We start from the raw sequence: 13,203 nt of genomic DNA on the forward strand, positions 1-13,203 counted from the left end.
TCCCATCTTTGTCAGGTACCAAAAAAAAAAAAAAATCTAAATAAGACGGTGCATGCCGGTGAGCCGCAGAAGGGCACCAGGGACATCAGTGGAGTGAAGTTTTATTAGGTGTCGGTGCCAAGTTTATGGCACCCGGGCGAGGCCTGCGAGCCCGAGTGCGTGTGCGCGGACTGGGAATAGATTTCGAGCCTGATCCCTCCGATCTATCTTGCCTTCCGACGGCGACGCAGACGGGACAGAAGAGGCAGTCAAGTGTTATGACATTTCCGGAAGAGATGAGTGCTTTTGGACGGCGAGCTTTAATCCCAGGTTTGGATTGAACCCGGCGATAATTCATACGGCGAGATCAAGGATTCCGTTGAAATCCTCACCGGGTGGGCCAGAAGCTTCGGATATAGAGCTTGTTAGAACAGTAAATACAAACACCGCAAAGTCAAATAAACCCTCAAATAGGCCCCATCGCTCCCCCACCCCCGCGAAAAAAAAAAAAAGGCATTAGTCACTGTAGTCAGGATGGGCAAACAAAAATTAACAGTTTGAATTTGAAAATTGGCTTGAGCCATACTGTATCGAATCAACCCCTCCTTTGAATCGCAATTAATTGTTCCACTTTAAATTGATCAAATTTTATCCAATCGCGCTTTACTGGAGAGATGCGTCCCCTTCGTTGTATTGTTCTTCTGCTAACAGCCCATGTTGCGAACCTAAACAGCAGCACCGAAGCACAAAGGCAGCAGCTCGGGATGAATTGTCCCCAGACATTTCATATTTTTGCTGATCATAGTAACATTTGCAAGAGTTAAAACTGGATTTGAAATGGTTATTTTATTAAATGTGGAGGTAAAACATTTATTTCAATTGATCATTCACAAGAGAGACGTTTTTAATTTGACGATAAAAATGAAATCACGTTTAGAAGGGTTTTTTTTGGGGGGGATATCTAAACTGAAAGCACAGCCTGTCACGTGACCACAACAACGCCGTTATCTCAAGCGCGAAACGGCACGAGGCTCATCGCCCAAGGTAATTCCCGTCCGGGCATGTTCCAAGTGACTCAACCATTGCATGTTCAATGTTTCATGATGATGGAACTCCAGCCGCAGTGTATGCTGCTTACATGCCGAGTCATATATAAACAAACGACACACTTAAGACCATCTTCCACTCACGCAAATTGCGACATTAAAACAAAGCTTTGGACCAAGAGGGCGGGCGGACTTGCAGAAGAAAAGGGCGGTCAGAATTCTGTCGCATGCTGTGGTGCGTTGTGTGCCCGACACCACTTGCCACTTACCTGAACATTTATTTCTCCACGGGCAAGCGCCGGTCTCTCACACACACCAACGCCAGAGGGCAGCTGCACTTACGCAACCACGCACACACACACATCCAAACACGCGTTCCGTAGCACACCGTGGCATCCGACGCAGTCTCCAGTGGCGTCGATTTAATACGGCGGCAAATAAGGATGCGTCACACCAGCTAGCGCCGCACAAAACAGCCACACGTCTCGCACCTTTAATGGCATCTTTTCTGCGGCACATTAGCTATTGTGAGGTAATTAATGGGAGAGTCACGGTGCTCAAAAAAGCCCGTCATCTCTCGGCAGACTCGGAGCCGTACGCCACAACAATGGCTTAATGAGTAAACACACGGTGGCTCATGAATAAATTATTGGTTCCTCACAATTAATTTTCCCTATTCAAGTTTTTCGAAAAAAAAAAAAAAAAGGCACACTCAAACCGTTCGCAGTCTTCATAAATCAAAACAGGGAGCAGGGTCAGGAGAAAGATGATGACAGCAACTTTATGTGCGTGCGTGGTGATCATCTGTTATGCGTTTATTATTATTGCTACAAGTTTATTAGCGCGAGCGGCTGTGTGTGCACTTTTGTTTTGAACGGTTGTGTTTCTTCCAAGGTTACTGATAAACAGCCTTAAGTTTTGCAACAATTTGGGCCGAGCAATTAATCGCATTCAAATCGGCACCGCAGTGGAGTAAGAGGGCGATATTCAAATAGCAAGGGCTGCAATTTTCTTTGGGGGGGCTGAATAATCAAATTAGTGGGACTTTTTAAAACCGTCGGACCCGAGTAACAATTTAACCAACTGAAAGGAAAAGTAAACTTACCGAAAGGAGCTTCCACGCGATTGGTCGGACTTGTCGCGGGATTCCAGACCAGCTGAGTTTCCGAAGCTCTTCTGTAAAACAACCCCCCCCCCAAAAAAAAAAACAAAATCTTGAGTGCTTTTTGAAAAAATATATACATATTATATATATATTATATATATATATATATATATATATATATGCAGAACAATACAGAGCGAGGATAACATAAAATTCACAAAATCATCGGAGGATCGTTCAATTAAACAGTCAAGTCAGTCAATGAAAGAAAACACGCAGTCGAGTTGGCTCGCAATTTCATTCCTTTTTAAGAACAAATTATGATGAATAACAACGTTGCTTCGGGCGAGGTAGGCGAGCTGGAGGGCTGGCGCATCAAATATGTCCAATGAAGAGGTGCAAATTGAACATTGACGGCGGTTTTAAAAAGAGTCAATGAAGAGGCCGAGGAGGGCTTAATGCGCGCGACGGCGCTTTACATCAAACGGACGGCGTCTCCCTCTCTGACAACACACCTTGACGGAAGTAAGTGATGGCCGCAGCAAAGGGGAAAGTCCTCCCGCCTGGTGCTATGTTCCCGAAGCAAAAGAAAGGGTACCAACGCGGCAAAGAAATAAAGCAATTTCTTCCATGACTTGCGCTCAAAGCACAGGATGGGAATTGATAACGTCTTCACGCGGAGTGAATGGTATTGATTAGCGCTGCCAAATGACTGCGCCTGGCCTGTTCTTCAAGGCAAATGCAATGAAGACAGAGACGGAGTGGGACAGGAAATAGAAATCAGCTAAACAGCAACGAGTTGGCTAAATTGAGTGAAACGCATTACAGCTTGTTTGGCCGATGGAAAGTGGCCTTCCTCCCCGCCCCCCCACGATGGGTCTGCTGCGTCTTTTGCTTTAAAAAAAAAAATTCTCACTTACTTTGCCCCGGCGCGGCTTTAATTATGTAGAAATTCAATAGTGATCTAGTGCAGTGCAGGGCTTTGCGATGCCGGGCTGGTTACAACTACACTAAGTGGCAAGTGTAACAAGACACTTTGAGAATACGGGCCGCTTTCCTTTCGGTGGGGGCAAGATAACAGGACCTTCCTACTGTACGGTCAATCATACAGATGAAGGAACAAGCTTGTTATCCCCTGAGGCATGTTCGTTGCAGAGTGAAAGAAAAAAAAAATCACACATGTACATATCACATTTGTCTGCCTTTTGAAATCACAACCGCGAGACTAAAAACGTCTATCCAGCTCAGCGGCAGAGGCATCTAGTGCTTAAAAGTGTGTGTTTTGAATGCATCATTAGTCAGCCGCCAATGACATCTGCCTTTATGTGGAAGGGGGGAGTGGGGGGTGTGGGGGGGGGAGCCGCCGGGGAAACTATGTACCGTTTTTTCGCCGAAGCCGAAGTCATTAAGGGCGAAATCGTTATCCTACAAGCAGCTCCGCATTCATTATTCTTTTAAGAGCTAGTCAAGGGTGTCCCTTTCTCTTGCCGTGCACCCTTTGAACCTTCATTTGCACTGTCAGACAACGAAATGAGTCCATGAATCTTGCGGACTCGGGCTTAATTAAACTATGTTATATTTCTCACACCTGGCATTAATCTATCTCGCCACCATAGGAGGAGGGTTCGAGTCGGTTAATGGTACATCCCGATCGCGCCCAGAGTATGCCCCTACTTCGACGATGGGAGAATTTGAGAATGAACGGGAAGCAGGTGAAATGAACCCGAATATTTACGTGGGGTGGGGGGCGTTTAGAGCCATGCATCATAGGCGGGCAAAACTGCAAACGCAGCGTCTACGCCGGCAAAAATCGCACTCCAGCGGGGTGTTGGATCAATGCTGAACCAAATCACAGTCAGCCCAGGCAACTTATAAAGCAGAGACAGATGAGAACATTGACGACCCACTGTACATGTTAGGAAAATAATTTCTCGATGCGCGCCACCTACCAGCACTCATCTGGTCGCTTGTTCTTTGGAAGTTTATTTGAGAAGAGCAAAATTCAATTTCTCAGCAGGCAGACACATACAGGACGTCGGGGCTAAATTGCAGATGTCGTTTTATTAGCGCTAGGCGAAGTCATCTCTCCGAGGTTGCCTTGTGTGCATTATGAGTTGGACAGCCGTGCCATGGCTACCGTTGGAATACATTGAAGACATTTCATATCATTTTGAAAATTAATCTGTCGTCGTGAGTGAGAGGTTTCGACGACTGTCCCGTGGGCGGCGAGGGCGACTCGCCATAATGTTGATGTTTGATGAGCAAAGTTAACAATGCGATGCGGCGGGGAAAATTTTGTCAGCGCGCCTCCCCGTTTCTCTCTACGCGTCCTAATTTGTGTCGGAACGCAAAAAGTCCACTCAATTGCGAATTTGAAGGCGTCTCTTTAAGCGGTCTCGATAGAATAAACGCAAGGGCAGCCTCACTAAGGCAACCGCATACTTTACAGGCAATTTATTCCGCAGACAATCATTTCAAAATATACATTAGCAAGTGGGGGAGCATGTCAAAGCTTGAATCCCCCCCCCCCCCCGATGGGACCGATAAAACATCACATTATTTTATACATTGGAATTAGCGTGATCAGTATAGCGGATGCTTATCCTGCCGGCAGGCACGCACCCCAGAGGGTTGGTCACTTAGTGCATATTTATTTTAAAACACACAAAAAAAAAAATAACACCACTTGTAACATTAGCAATATACAAGGGCAAGCATAAGCACCGACCCGTCTGACTGGTGTCCATTAAGCCTGACCTTCCAGTGGTGCAATTTGTCTTGGATTGAGTGAAACTGCAGACCACAGGGGGGTGATTAGGACACAATGTTCCTTCTGTTGAACACCAACAACAGCTGCTCCGGTATGGAAACCTCGGAGGCACAATGATGCCTCAAATAACCTCAACCGGGGCTCAGAACCTTTTCGGCAGAGGTGCTTGACCTTCCAACCTAAACCTACGAGTGCCGGTGATGGCGTGTACACGAAGCAGGCCCCGCTTCCATGTCTACTCGTCCTGTCAGTCAGCGTACGAGCCGAGCCTGCGTGTGCGCAGGCTTGTGTGACAGCTACAAAAACAACGCGCGTCCAGTCAGAAGGTCGGACGTCAGCGAGGACATAAGAAGAGCTGTCAGTCGGCGCGGGCGGCGCAGGGGAGTTTGATGGGTGCGGGAGGTTGAGGGGGTTGGCGGGCCGGAGCCATGAACTATTCAGGCACCAGTCAGATGGAGCGGGATCACTGGGGCAAAGCAAGGGTCACTCGCGTGAGTAGCGCACACAGCTGTTAAAGAAATAAATAAATAATCTGGAACTTACAAACTTTGCTTTTTTTTTTTTTTTTTTTTTTTCCCGTGAGTAGCGCATACAGCTGTTAAAGAAATAAAGAAATAATCTGGAATTTACAAACTTTGCTTCTTTTTTTTTTAACCTGGACCTTGTTGCACAGCTTACTCTGCTGCAGAATTATAAAAATCTCAAACGGAATGTTTTCCAAATTTCTGGACCATCCAAAAGCGCAAAAATGTTGACGGACAGGAAGCATTTTTTTTTTTCAGTTTACTATCTTCTATGAGAAAAATTTTATGAAATGGGGGCGGCTGCTAGGAACCCTCCAATATTGAACAAACATCTCACCAGGACCCGACCTTTGACTTGAAATTTCTAAAACAGTTCGAGCTCACGGAAAAAATAGTTTAGATGGCGAAATTTGGCAAAACGGTAACGTTGTTTTCAGACTCTAAAAGGTAGCTGCAACTCTTGAGCGAAACGGGGCCATTATTAAACCCCAAAAGCCTTCAAGTAAGCCAGGCTCAAATAAGTTTGACTTGAAATTTCTCACAACGGAATAATCAACGTGTGTGCGGTGATGTCTCATTGCAATACGACCCACTCGTGTCATCCGAAGCACCTCTTGACAAAAAAAAAAAAAAAAAAAAAAAAATGTCATCCATTGTTCCCTTGCGCTGTCTGACACTCCTCTGGGAGGTCAAAAAAACAATGCTATTACAAGTGACATCTTTATCATGCAGGGTGTTAAAAACAATTTAAGACCCCCTCCAATAAACCTTCAACGCGGCGAGATTCTTGGACGATCTAACTCATCTAAAAAGGACGACGCCCTGCCGCCAGAATGCTCGTAAACTAACGAGACTCTTGTAAAAATTCTCCCCCCCTCCACCACCACAACCGATGATACCTGCTCAGGCAGCCTGATTGATGGCACAGATGGCAGAAAGGGGACATTGGCCATATGAGAGCGTACGATCGCGGGTAAGTGTGTCCTTTTAATTGAAACGTCGCAGTCGCCGCAATATCACGATTTTTATTGGAAATTTCCCTTTTCTGTGACGTTCGCACGACAATTGCATTGTGCGCGGCGGCTGAGCAAGTGTCGAACGCGTAATGAATATGCTCAGTGAATTCAGGTGACAATGAACAAGTGGCGTGCGAACGCGAGCACAAGCCTGAGACCTGCTCTTGCGATTGTGATGAATTCTCTCATACGGCGCCTGACAATAAAGAAGCCTCATCAAACGACACAATTCAGATCCAGAGTGGGTCCATTCAATAAAAATACACGCATTGAATTATAACCGTAGCGATGCGACAAATGTCCTGATTGCAGCGACTGTGGCTTAAACATGACCTGATAATTTGATATTTAAAAAAAAAAAAAAAGATTCAGATTCGGATCGTGCTTGCATAGCAAGCCCGAGTAAGATATGTGTCTGGCATATTAACACACAAGGCACTATGAATTAGGGCTGAATGATTTGCGATTATTTTCGTATTACAATGAACAAAAATTGGATTTGACAAAAGTATACATATTTATTAAAAATATATATCTAGTAAAGCCAACCGACTGACCAAAAGGAAGCAAAAAGGCAGAAAATTGCAGCCTTGGCAATTTGAAAATTGCATTTGATGAATTGGTCCGATGCATGAAAGCAGAACGCTGCATTCGAGGCTTCTGCACTTTTACAGTGGCAAACGCCACTAAAAAGGCCTAGCCCAGCATCATCAGCAGCGAAATCAATCGAGTCGCGTCACCATTTTGGCACGGGCGCAGTGCTGATGCTGTGACGACATCAGACAGCAGAAGCCAAGAAGAGGGGGGCTTTTTTTTTTTTTTTTTAGCCAGTGTCACTGCTGTCCAGTGGTCCAATCACCATGTGCGAAAAGAGAGGCAAAGCGCCGCAGCACCCCCAACAGAGCGGAGGCGCACCGGTGGGCAGCAAAGAGGATGAAGGGATGACGTTTTCTGCACTTCCGCTTGACGCTCTTATTTTGAAGCTCAAAATGAAGGCAACGCATTCACTGATGAACGTCACATTGACACTCAAAGCCGCTGTGGCAGGCTCGCCTCCGGACATGGGCAATAATTAGGCGCAACCCACCTGACATCAATCAGCCCACTTCTGCAAAGGCACAGGTCAGCATCCCACCGCATGACCTTACACGCTAAGCAGACTGCTGTCACCGACGGAGACAGAGGGAGGGGCAAGCGTGGACAGTGTTATGAATGTCCGAGGCAGACAGAATTGATGTCAAACAAAGTAGCCTTTTTCGAGCGCGTGAAGAACACCGCGATGCTTCGGTGTGTTGATGCCGCAATGATTACAGAGGGACACCACCCTGACGCCGTGCCTCCAAAGTCAGGCAGCCCTGACACGCCGGGGGGCCTGTCCTCCAAAAAGACGCCGCCGCCGCCGCGATTAATTGCACAATTCAAGAGAGGAAGTGAACCGATTGATCATCCCTACAGCCCTCCTTTAAGCTCAAGGACAGATACCCCGAGTTGCTCTTTCAACACAAGGGGGACCAGACGCCCCACTTCCAGGGTCGGCCAGCATGTGACTTTCGGTACACGGACATGTGACTTCACTTTAAATGTAGAGTGTGCAGTCATCACGCACAACAAAACAAAAATTTTTTTTTCATCATACACGTTGAAACTGTCCCATGAATGAAGTTCACATTCTTGAACATGTCATCACAGCGCAGAGCCTTAACTAAGCCTCGTTGTCACAGTTGCGATACATCAGGGCATTTCTGCATCAAACTATTCCCGACACTTTGCGTGCTCGGCATAAGCCCGTGACTCATTAGTTGCTCAGCGCTAATTCCCTCCATGCTCTCCTTTTTTTTTTTTCTCCAGGGCTCTCCAGGCGCCGCGCAGAAAGCGCTCAAGGCATGACACAAAGGACACATGATGAAAGAGGCTTTGAGGGGAGATTTGGTGAGGGGTTCAATGAGTACGGCAATCTCACAATAGGGCTGCTTTGTGCTGCAAGCAAACAAAAATATTCAAAAAGCTGTTGCATACTGTTTATACAGTGGTATCTAGAACAAAAGCGCCGTTATTTGGCGTCGTAGGTGCTGGTGTTTTCGGTCTCATCCTAATCTGCGCCTCCAGACGGTTATGTGACACCCCCCGCCCCCGTCCGTGTCGCTTTACATTGTTAAAAGTGCAGCACAGCTGGCAGAATAAGTGAGCGGGAACGACTACAGCTGAGAGCCAAACGGGTGCAAAGGAATGGAAATTCGTGACCGAGAAAGTCAAAGCATAACTGCTTCAAAAAAAAAAAAAAAAAAAAAAAAAACCACGAAATCTGAACGTGTCTTACCAAGATCTGTATTGGGGCCAGCCAACAACTGCTTGAATTTATCCAGACGTGACGCTTCCCTTTCCGTCATGGCTGGAGTGCCCGATGTGTTCTGGTCGGCCATGCGCGCCACAAGTGGGATGACCGGCCGGTGGGGCAGCGAGCGCTGTCTGTAGAGGGCCGCGTGCTCACCCGCTGCATCTGCCGCAAGCGGAAAATAAAGGGGCGGTTAGCGGGGGCATTGGAGAGGCGACGGAAAAACACACAAGCTACTGTATTTTTTGCCTGACAGATGAAAAGTCAAATTTTGGTCGTTTTCGCATTTTTTTTTAGATGGTACAAAGCTGCATTGAATGAAAGTGCACTTTTGTGGAAAGGGCAACTGGGGGGGGGGTTATTGTACTGATTCTAGTCAACAAAATATACGCAGAGCATCTAAACGGAGCACGAGTGCACCGCGAATGAATGCAACTCGATGGAATAGTGTATGAATGAAAAGTTGCTTCGAGCGGTCTCGTTAGGTGTTTTTTTTTTTTAATATCAAAAGAATGACCCCATTTCCCATTAGAGGAGGAATGCGCCAAAGGCAAGATTTTACCGTCTGCACTACATTGCAGCATGCCATCCAAATCTCCATTTTGAAAGTGATGTGACCATTTTCCTTTTAATGTTGTTTTGCTGCAAGCATGCCGCCTGGTGAAAACGACTGTAATTAGTGTTGGTGGCAGTCACCCGCCGCCTCCCCCCCTCCCCCCAATGACTTGCTACGAGATGTGCGTGATTCTAGTGTGAAGCCACCACGGCAGCAGGGACAAGCATTAATTCGGTCTGCCGAATGTTGTTCCAGATGCGACCCAAAAGACTCCAAAGACACACAGCGCAAACACGAGTGACAAGTGTCGAGTTGCGCTTGTGCCAAAAACAAATCCCAAACAGGGACGCAGGTACAGAAGATGTCCCCCCTTGCTGAGTTGACTTCAATATGTCCAACGCAGTGACGCCACGAAACATAAACACAGCGTACTGTTTACCCACCTGCTGAATGCATCAGCCATTCATTTATTCAGCTTTGCATCTCTAATGTGGGGTTTTGCATCATTCTCCCCGAAGGTGTAAAATAACTTGTCTTACATATGCGCATATCCGTCCGATCTGACAGCGCGCGTGAGCGCGAGCCGCGTCGTCTCCAAGGAGATGAGACGAAGCGCCGGAGGGCAGTGAGTTGTTTATGTAATCTCAACACCGCAACGAATCCGACAGCAGACGGCCCGACAGGCAGCCAGATTGTGCATGTGACAAGCTGTACTGTATGATTAAAAGGAAAAAAAAAAAAAACTTTCTAATGGACTTTTTTTTTTTTTTAAAACGAGTTACACACAGCTGTCGAGTATAATCAGCGGCAACCTCTCTATTGACTTTCTTCATATGCATATGGGTGAAAAGCGTTACAAATATACACTATGTAAAACTGCATTCGACTTTGGAAGTTCCACTGCGCAAACATCTACGGAGTGATAGCTGTGCCCACCCCCGACCACAAGCTCCCCACTTTCGAATCATTTTAGTGGAATAAATGCGAGCGCAGCCGACGGCTGGTGAGAACACTTCAAACGTCAGCGAAGTTCAATTCTGGCCTGTCGTCAAGTTGCGCCGGCGCTTCTCTCTAACGATGCGCTGCCAGAAATCATCTGCATCAGGGGTGTCAAACTCAGGTCCTGGAGGGCCTGCATGTTTTCCAAGTCTCCCTGTTTCAAACGAACAGGTTCAATGTCGGGCTTCCGCAGAGCTTGCTGGTGATCTGATCATTTGAATCAGGTGTGTTGCAACAGGGAGACTTGGAAACCATGCAGGCGAGCGGACCTGCAGGACCTGAGTTTGACCCCCCTGGCCTGCATCATCAAATAGCACCTCACAGGCGGAAATGGAGAATTGCAATGATTTTTTTTTTCCCCCCCTTAGGACTGAGAGTGATGACATAATGAGAATATAAAGATCACTCCGGTTGACAGCTTTGGGTGTCAAGACTTCAACCCAAATATGAGGAGTGCGAGCTACTAACCTTTCGGTGATCCAATGGGAGCTTCGCTGTGGGATTTCACCAGGCGACCTTCAGTGTCCAGGCTACCTTGGAAAGAGAATGAAACCTCCGGACTGGTCAAATCTCCCTCCTCGTCTTCCTCGTCGTCGTCCACCGCCTCCTCCTCATCTTGCACGTCGTCGTCCCTCTGGGGCAATTCAGCTGGATCATCCAGCTTTTGTCTCTCCTGCAACTTGCTGTGATTCTCAATCACCTGCGCAGAGCATAGCCAAGGTTTGACGACTCGCTCGGTAGCGAGCAAAGAATCTCATTGTTACCTTATTGGCAGTCTCCATAACGACCTCGATGTTGAGGTTCTGCGCGGCCATGGCCAGCAGCTCGTCATCGTCATCCCCGACGTCCCAGGCATCGCTCGTGATGCTCTCAAACTCCTGGAACGTGGTGGCCTTCTTGGGCTTGCCCGGCGTGGCAGGAGACGGTCGCGGCCCTGCTTTAATCAAACTAGAAAAACGGGAAGAAGAAAAACTAAAAAATATTTTGTCATTTGAGCTGTAATCTGTTTTTAAAGTGGAGGTTGTCGACTATTTGCAGCATGTATAGGGACCAACATGTCCCTGTTCATTCAAAAGGTCTTAAAATTGAATTAGTTACTTTTATAGAAATCCAGAAACGGCAGAAATGGCAAATTAAACAAACACTGAAAAAAAGGCATGTTCTCCCCTGGACTTCATTTTTGGTGTCCGCGAACGGCGGTATACAGATTACTATATTTTAAAAACCAAAGCCCCCAAAGTCTGGACACATGACATCTTTAAAATTTCACTCGCTCAGATTACTAACACGTAACATCTTCAGTAGAATTTCAAACATTTGCGATGGAAAGGTTATAATAGTCATGGAAACCTGTTGCAGGGATTCCACACTGCTGTCAGTTTCCAAGGTTCAGACTTTTGAGACACCTTGTATAATAACGTGCATGCATCAAAATTATATTAAAAAAAGTACATAAAAATAATTCATAAACAAGAACATCGGATTCTTTTTTTCCTAAATGGTGGCGTTTTGCTCCTACAACTTAATTCTAATCTGTGCATGTCGCACCAGTAATATGCAGATTTATTTTTCTGTTGTTGTTTCTAACAAATATCTGCTCCACATGTCGCCGTATTCATCAGTAATATACTGAAAATGAGTGAAGTGAATATTTACATTCTGCGCCCCAAATGATCTACTTGCGCCACTAAATTTTCTGGGTAGGACCCAATGTGCATGTAGCTTAAATATATATATATATATATATATATATATATATATAAAGCTGCTAGTCTTGAGGCCTGGTTTGATTAGTTTCCCATAAAGCAGTTCAAACACAACTTGATTTTCTGGTAAGGGCACTTCCTCCTTTTGCGTGTTCACAATAAGCCGGTGAAGAGGTACGATAATACCAAACAACAATGCACCACACCCACAAACAAATACTGTACATACAAACATACACAGTAAGGTGCACTTACTTAGCGTGAAGAAGTGGGTCAAAAGGTGGATGCTGTGCGCCATACACATGCTGAATGCTGGGGAAAGTGACATAGACACACTGAATGAACGAGTGTCAGCGCATGCTGAGCTGAGCGAAATCACATACTAGAAGATCACGAATAGGCTAGAAGCCAGTGCAGCCATTTTATTGTCAAATCTGAGCGCCTATTTGTACTGCTGTGGAATGAGAGAAGTCTGTGATTGCGATAGCCGCTATTAGCATCGCAGCTTTAGCCGGGTTGAAACGTGCGAATTGCAGCTATGAGGAGAATGCACCGCAGACTCGGGTAGCGTGAAAAGTCGCGAGTGTTAAATTGAACAGCTTGCCAAGGACTGGAAAGTGAAACTTTACGGCTGAATCTCTGCAAGTGGGACTAGGCGTGAATTAGCCTCGCTAGCTAAACTAGCCGTCGGCAGAGGGAACACGTCACTCACCTGCCGGGAACCTTCGCCGCGTTTCTTTTCCAGAATTGTTTTTTGTTTCCGTCACTCGACATTTTACCCTTCCGGTCCGACTGGTCCTCAGGAAAGGCGCCCGGACGCTGTCGCTGCTGGTAAAACGTCAAACTACGCTTTATTTACACTAGGTTGCTTCCTGCAAAACTCAGAGAGCTGCCATGTTGAGTCGGTGAGTACGCGTCTGTGATTGGTCGCAGTGGCATTTCCGCATCGTGGGCCAATCACAAGTGAGATTTGCCAGAGGAACGCGTGACGACGATTGTGATTTTTTTTTCCAACTCGGACCGTTGTTGACCAGGCGAAAAAAACTATGGAATAAAATTGAAAAAAGAATTACATTGTTTCAGTTGTCTGGAAATTAAAAAAATGTCATTCAACTCAACTCACCTGTATTTACAGAGCACTTGCAAACAGCCATCGCTGCATAGAAAGTG

General features: G+C 46.3%; 1 protein-coding gene across 9 annotated transcripts in view; it reads right to left on the minus strand.

Moving 5' to 3' along the window:
- The window catches only part of tbc1d22a (TBC1 domain family, member 22a), a 48,739-nt gene extending 35,693 nt beyond the window's left edge, over nucleotides 1-13,046 (minus strand). For 3 of the 9 annotated variants that reach the window (XM_019877176.1, XM_019877172.1, XM_019877169.1), the window contains exons 1-6: nucleotides 12,746-13,046; nucleotides 12,289-12,345; nucleotides 11,092-11,299; nucleotides 10,796-11,027; nucleotides 8,758-8,937; nucleotides 2,131-2,201 (exon numbers count right to left, since the gene is read on the minus strand). In XM_019877176.1, the coding sequence (XP_019732735.1) occupies nucleotides 2,131-2,201; nucleotides 8,758-8,937; nucleotides 10,796-11,027; nucleotides 11,092-11,299; nucleotides 12,289-12,345; nucleotides 12,746-12,807 (810 nt within the window). In that variant the 5' untranslated portion in view covers nucleotides 12,808-13,046. The remainder of the gene's footprint in view (nucleotides 1-2,130; nucleotides 2,202-8,757; nucleotides 8,938-10,795; nucleotides 11,028-11,091; nucleotides 11,300-12,288; nucleotides 12,346-12,745) is intronic. The other 6 variants (XM_019877177.1, XM_019877170.1, XM_019877171.1 and 3 more) reach the window with 5 other exon arrangements.
- Nucleotides 13,047-13,203: the final 157 nt, after the last annotated feature.

This window comes from Hippocampus comes, unplaced genomic scaffold (genome assembly GCF_001891065.2).
Source record: "Hippocampus comes isolate QL1 unplaced genomic scaffold, H_comes_QL1_v1.1 scaffold61, whole genome shotgun sequence".
Taxonomy (NCBI): domain Eukaryota; kingdom Metazoa; phylum Chordata; class Actinopteri; order Syngnathiformes; family Syngnathidae; genus Hippocampus; species Hippocampus comes.